Source organism: Phalaenopsis equestris, unplaced genomic scaffold (assembly GCF_001263595.1).
Source record: "Phalaenopsis equestris unplaced genomic scaffold, ASM126359v1 Scaffold001093, whole genome shotgun sequence".
NCBI lineage: Eukaryota > Viridiplantae > Streptophyta > Magnoliopsida > Asparagales > Orchidaceae > Phalaenopsis > Phalaenopsis equestris.
Window position 1 is genome coordinate 174,556 of NW_018165532.1, and position 6,000 is coordinate 180,555.

A 6,000-nucleotide genomic window follows, 5' to 3' on the forward strand; every position below is an offset into this window, starting at 1 on the left:
TATGACAAGATTATTTATATCATAAAGAAGAGAAATCATCACATCACCATGGGCAACATAGCCAATAGTTCCTTTGACTTCATTTTTATCAGAGCAACTTGAAGACACATACTCATAGAATGATAAAGAATTTGAAAAAGTCCAAAATCTCCTACATGCGCAATCATGTCATTATCAAGTAGGATGTTGCTTGGCTTTATATCACAGTGAATGATTGATGGTTCACAACTATAATGAAGATATTCCAAAGCATTTGCAACATCGATGACAATGTTTAATCTTTTTTCCATAGAAAGAACGATATTTTCATTATTCTCATATTCTTGGTGGAGCCATACGTCTAGATTCCCCTTTGGCATGAATTCAAATATCAAAGCCTTAAAATCTCTACCTTGGTGATCAATGGTGGAGCATGAAGTGAGAACCCTTACAAGATTACGATGTCGTATGCTTCGTAATGCATCACATTCATTTGTGAAACTTTTAACAGCTCCATACACCTCTAGTTTGAAAACTTTAATAGCCACAACAACTTGATAATCTCTGAGGATAGCCTTATAAACAAAGCCATATCTTCCATATCCAACGAGATGTGAAGTGGAGAAGCCATTTGTAGCCTTGGCTAATTTTGCATAGGAAATTTTTGGAAATTGAGTGCTTAAGGATGCATCTAACAAATTTCTTCTCCGGCCCCCTTGCTCTTTTTTTTTTTTTTTGTAAAATATAACACAATAAAAGAACCAATAATATAATTAGTATGCTAGGAATTGGGACCAAAATTTTAATTAAATAATGATTTCTTCTTTTTGTTGGTGATGATCCGCTAACACATTTCGACAAATGAAGTTTTGGATTTCGTCCACATAATTTTTCATTTCCAATAAGGGAGATTGCAGAGCAATTTGCAAAGACGCCTTCGTTTGGTGCCTCTCCTTCAAGTTTATTAAATGATAGATTCAAGTGCTTAAGGGAGAATATTTTGTAGAGACTTGGGAATAACCCCTGATAAATTATTATGTGAAAGTTCTAGTATTCAAGGCCCTTCATATTGCCTAAGGACCTAGGAATAGAGTCATTAAAGAAGTTATAGTCCATATATAATTTAGATAATATTTGACAATTTTCAAGAGCTTCTGGCAAATTTCCAGTTAATTTATTATTAGAAAAATCAATTATTATGAGATTTTCTAACTGACCAACTTCTGATGGTATAGTTTCAGTTAAAGAATTAAAAGACAAATCAAGAAAATCTGAAAGGGAGCGCAAGAAAAAAAATTGCCTTAGAATTATGCCAGTTAGATTATTATGGCTCAGAGACAAAGCAGAGAGACTCTGAATATTTTTCAGGCTTGAAGGTATGGAGCACGCTAATTGATTAAAATATAACCACAATTGGTTTAGTTTTGTGAGATTGCCTAAGGAATATGGGATAATCTCTGTAAGATTGTTCCATTGAAGAGTTAATAATTGCAGGCTTTGAAGCTTTCCAATGCCTCGGGTATAGGACCTTCCAAAAAATTTGCCTCCAATCCCAAACCAAATACGTTAGCATACCTGCCAAGTTCGTTAGGGATGCAACCTGAAATATAGTTGAATCCTAATATTATTTGTTGAAGCTCAATGGAGAGGTTCCCAAATGATTTCGGAAGCCTTCCATTGAGGTTATTACTACCAACTCCTAAAACTTGTAAACCGGTGCAATTTGTTAAGGAATCAAGAAATCTCCATTCCTTTGCATCACTTGCTTCAAGCTCATTTTTTTCCATGTTGAGGTATATTAGGCCATGCATTTTTCCGAGATTGGATGGCACCACACCCGTGAAATTATTTACACTGACATCCAAACACACGAGGGTGCTGACATTTTGAAGCACTTGTTCAAGCGAACCAATGAACTGATTACCACCAAATAAAAGACTTCCAAATGAGGAAAAGATTTTGCAATATTGATAGAAATGTCACCAAAGAAGTGATTTGATGGCATGGAAATTTCGCGTAGTGATGATAGGTTGTAGAATGAAGAAGGGATATTACCTGAGAGACCATTACAACCAACATATAACAATTCTAACCTCCGAAGGCTGCCAATTTGTTGCGGGATACCTCCCTCTAGCTGATTATACTGGAGATAGAGGATTTCTAAGAAAGATAGATTGCCAATGGAAGGTGGGATGGTGCCAATAATGTTATTTTTCTGAAGATCGAGGTGGTTGAGCTGTGACATCGGGGGGACAACATCAACATCAGGGATTTTGCCTTTGAGCCGGTTACAACAGAGGCTTAGAACTCGAAACATAGAGTTATTAGTCATGAGAAGGGCAGGAATGTCTCCATGAAATAAGTTAACACTCAGGTTGAGATGTTGCAAACGCGGCAGGTGGGAGAGACTAGGTGGGATCTCACCATAGAGACTGTTGTTGCTAAGATCAATCCTTCAGAGAAAGGTGAGATTGGATATAGAAGAAGGAAGAGGACCTATCAAGCCGGTGGAGCCGAGATCCAAGCCTGTCACTCTGTCCGGATGCTTGCGGCCGCATGTGACCCCTTCCCATGAGCAGAAATGCTTGTTATTGTCGTCCCCCCATGAGTTCAGGATAAAAGTGGCAGCAGAAGAAGAAGAACTATTTTGCTGCTTCAACAGCCCATTCTTGAAAGATATAAGTGCTTTGTAGTCTGTATTGTTATTGCTAATGGAGAAGAGAAGATTGGGATAAAATGATAAGAAGAAGAAGAAGAAGAATAAGGGAATTATGAAGAACCGGACACTTATATTAATAAAAAGAGTTAACTAGTATGGGATGGATCGCAAGCATGAATATGTACAGAGCACAGTAATGGATCATTGACCTTCAAATTCCACAGTCTATTCAACCAATATATTTTTCTGTCAGCAAATATAAGTCTTGCTTTACTTTGGTTGAAAATTTTGTAAGGTCTTTATCAAGTCATCCGCAATAGATAATATCTTCTACACTCTAGAGCACATATTTTGACTGAATAATAATAATAATAATAATAATAATAGTAATATTCTATAGTTTCTTAGAATTTTTTGCCAAACTTGTTCGCATATATATCAATATCATTCAAGTCAGTAAGGTCCTTGTTCATTTTTTCCTTTGCGCATGTTTTCCAAGTCAAGCAATGTTGTTATCTTTAACAAGACTAAGAATATATTTGGCCCAAAATTTTCTCTTAAGAAAGTAAATTTGCTTGCATTTATTTTATATTTATTGATAAGTAATTACATACAGAGCACGAGAATCAATACTATTAACCAAGGTGAATTTTTTTACCTATGAAATTGATGCATTTATGTGTGCAACGATCAAACTTTTGTGAATTTGATAAACATAAAAAAATATGGGTTGGGATTTTATCACTGACCTTTGATATTTGCGTGAGAATTTGAAAAATGAGTGAAAAAGGGTGTTTGAGTTGTGATTATCAATGTTTTTTTTTTTTTTTACTTATTGTAATATATTTTATGTTTACCGATGCCAAGTTTAAATTTTTCATTGTTAAATGATTAATAATCAAAATGTATCTATTGAATTATGATTTGTTTGTGTCTATTGAATTATGATTTGTTTGTGAATCACAACAAATAAATAAAGAATAAATAAGAGTGAGGTGATATATAGAGAGAGAGAGTTATAGTGAATAATAATCAGTCGTGTCTTATTTATAAAATAATTTCTCTATTTATAGAAGAGTACAATAATGATACTACATTTTTCTTCCGTTTTAAAGTGGTTCATATAGGGTATTTTAAGTATTTTATATGAATATAGACTTGTTGTCTGATTATATTCTGGCTCGGCCAACTGATTTTAGTTTGCTTCAAGTCGACGAGACCAACTTGATCCCACAACACGGCACATAGGCGCATGGAGCTCTGTCTCATTGTTCACCAAATCAATCTCCACTTATAACAATCTCTCACTTGAAGACTGGTTTTACTGAGTATCAATCCTCTATACCTACACCTCCATCTGAATCGTTTTCATAGTCATGTGTTGTGGTCACGTATATTTAGGGATGTCAAAACAACTCGTTGTTTGCGAACAGTTCATGTTCGACTTGTTAAGAAGCTTGTATTCGATTTGTTCGCTAAGTTAACTAGCCGAACACGAATAATTTTTTGGGCTCAATACAAAAACGAGTCGAACACGAACAAATATCGGTCATTCTTGTTCCGCTCGTTTTGGCTTTAAATAATTATAATTATATATATATATATATATATATTCAAGGAATGGTCGAAGGCTATTATACGAGCCTCGGTCATCCCTCATGCGCCTAAGAATTCGACTACCACATCCAACACTCAGGGGCAATCGAACCCCAGACCAGATGAGACTTACAAGTGAGAAGCAGATGTCTGATTAACTGTATGTATATATATATATATATATATTAGTATTTTTTTAAATTAAATTGACTACAAAACTACAAAGATTTATAATCAATTAAAACTATTAATTAAAAAATAGACTAAAAATTTATTAATTTATATTTAAATGATGTTTTAATTATGGTTGAGTGACTAGGGTTGTCAAAACGATTCTTTGTTCTCCAATAGCTCGTGTTCAACTCGTTAAGTAAATGAGTCAAACACAAACATAATTTTTTGTTCGAAATATAAATGAGTCGAACACCAACAATAATATTTTTTAACGAGTCCAACAAAAGTTGAGCCTGGGCTCGCTCGTGTTCGGCTCGTTTACACCCCTACGTACTATGGTGTGGCTTACCACGGGTTTCAATCTTCATGAAACCCAACTAAAGTCAAGCATAGCTTCATTTTCTCAATAGTGACCATCTTTGTCAACATATCCGTAGGATTCTCAGCTGTTTGTATATTTTCCAGAAATAACTGCTCATCTTCCAGAAAAGATCGAATAAAACAATACCTAAGTTGAATGTGTTTCGTGATAATGAATAACATCTTTCTTAGTGAGATGAATAGCACTCATATTGTCACTGTAGAGTCTTTCAATTCCCTGCTTGTTTCCAAATCATAGCATCAGTAATAACAACATATTCAGACTCCGTAAAAGAAAGTGCAACAATCTTCTATAACCTGGAAACCCAACCCACTGTTGTGATCCTCAATTTGAAGATATGCTTCGTTGTACTTCTCCTACTATCTGCATCTCCTGTCAGATCTGAATCCACAAATCCTTGAAGATTGATCCCTACACAAAGTTCTATGTTGAATCTTCCCCTCAATACCTAAGAATCCACATTACTGTCTGTCAATAATGCCTGTCTGGATTGCCCATACACATCCTAATCACTCTCATTGCATATGCAATATCCAGTCTGGTACAAGTTATCGCTTACATCAAACATCCAACTACCGTAGCATACGAAGTTCTCCCCATATGTTATTGGTCCGCTTCAGAGTTAGGTGATAGCTCCTTAAATAGTTTGAAGTGATTACTTAAGGGAGTGCTAACTGGTTTCACCTCACTCATGTTGAAAGTCTATAGAATCTTTTCAACATACTTCGTCTGAGAAAATTTCAGTGTTCTTGCTCTATTATCTCTGTTGATTCTCATTTCTAGGATCATTTTGGTTAGAACTAAATCCTTCATCTTGAACTCACTTAATAATTGTTTCTTCAAGTCCCTGATTTTCTCCATATTTGCCCCTGCAATCAGCATGTTATCCACATACAAAAGAAATAAGATATAATAATTACCAAAAATTTTTATGAAGTAATAGTGACGCCTGGCACTTCAAGTATCCATTTTTTGATATAAACATGGCAGACCTCTTGTACCGCTGTCTCGGGGCCTTCTTCAAGCCATATATACTCTTCTTCAATTTGCAGACCAAACATTCTTTGCCTAGAACCTTATAACCTTGTGTTTTCATCAAGTATAGCTCATCCTCCAGATTTCCATGTAAGAAAGTTTTTCTTACATTCATCCGCTCCAGATGTAGATCGTCCTCTGCTACCAAACACAGCACAACCTTGACAGTCATCAT

The 6,000-nt window shown here is 35.2% G+C and overlaps 1 protein-coding gene across 1 annotated transcript in view; it reads right to left on the bottom strand.

Annotated features, from left to right (window-relative positions):
* The window catches only part of LOC110033116, a 7,131-nt gene extending 1,131 nt beyond the window's left edge, over positions 1 to 6,000 (bottom strand). The window contains exons 1-2 of the mRNA XM_020736986.1: positions 5,783 to 6,000; positions 2,476 to 2,765 (exon numbers count right to left, since the gene is read on the bottom strand). Coding sequence (XP_020592645.1) covers positions 2,476 to 2,765; positions 5,783 to 6,000 — 508 coding nt within the window. The remainder of the gene's footprint in view (positions 1 to 2,475; positions 2,766 to 5,782) is intronic.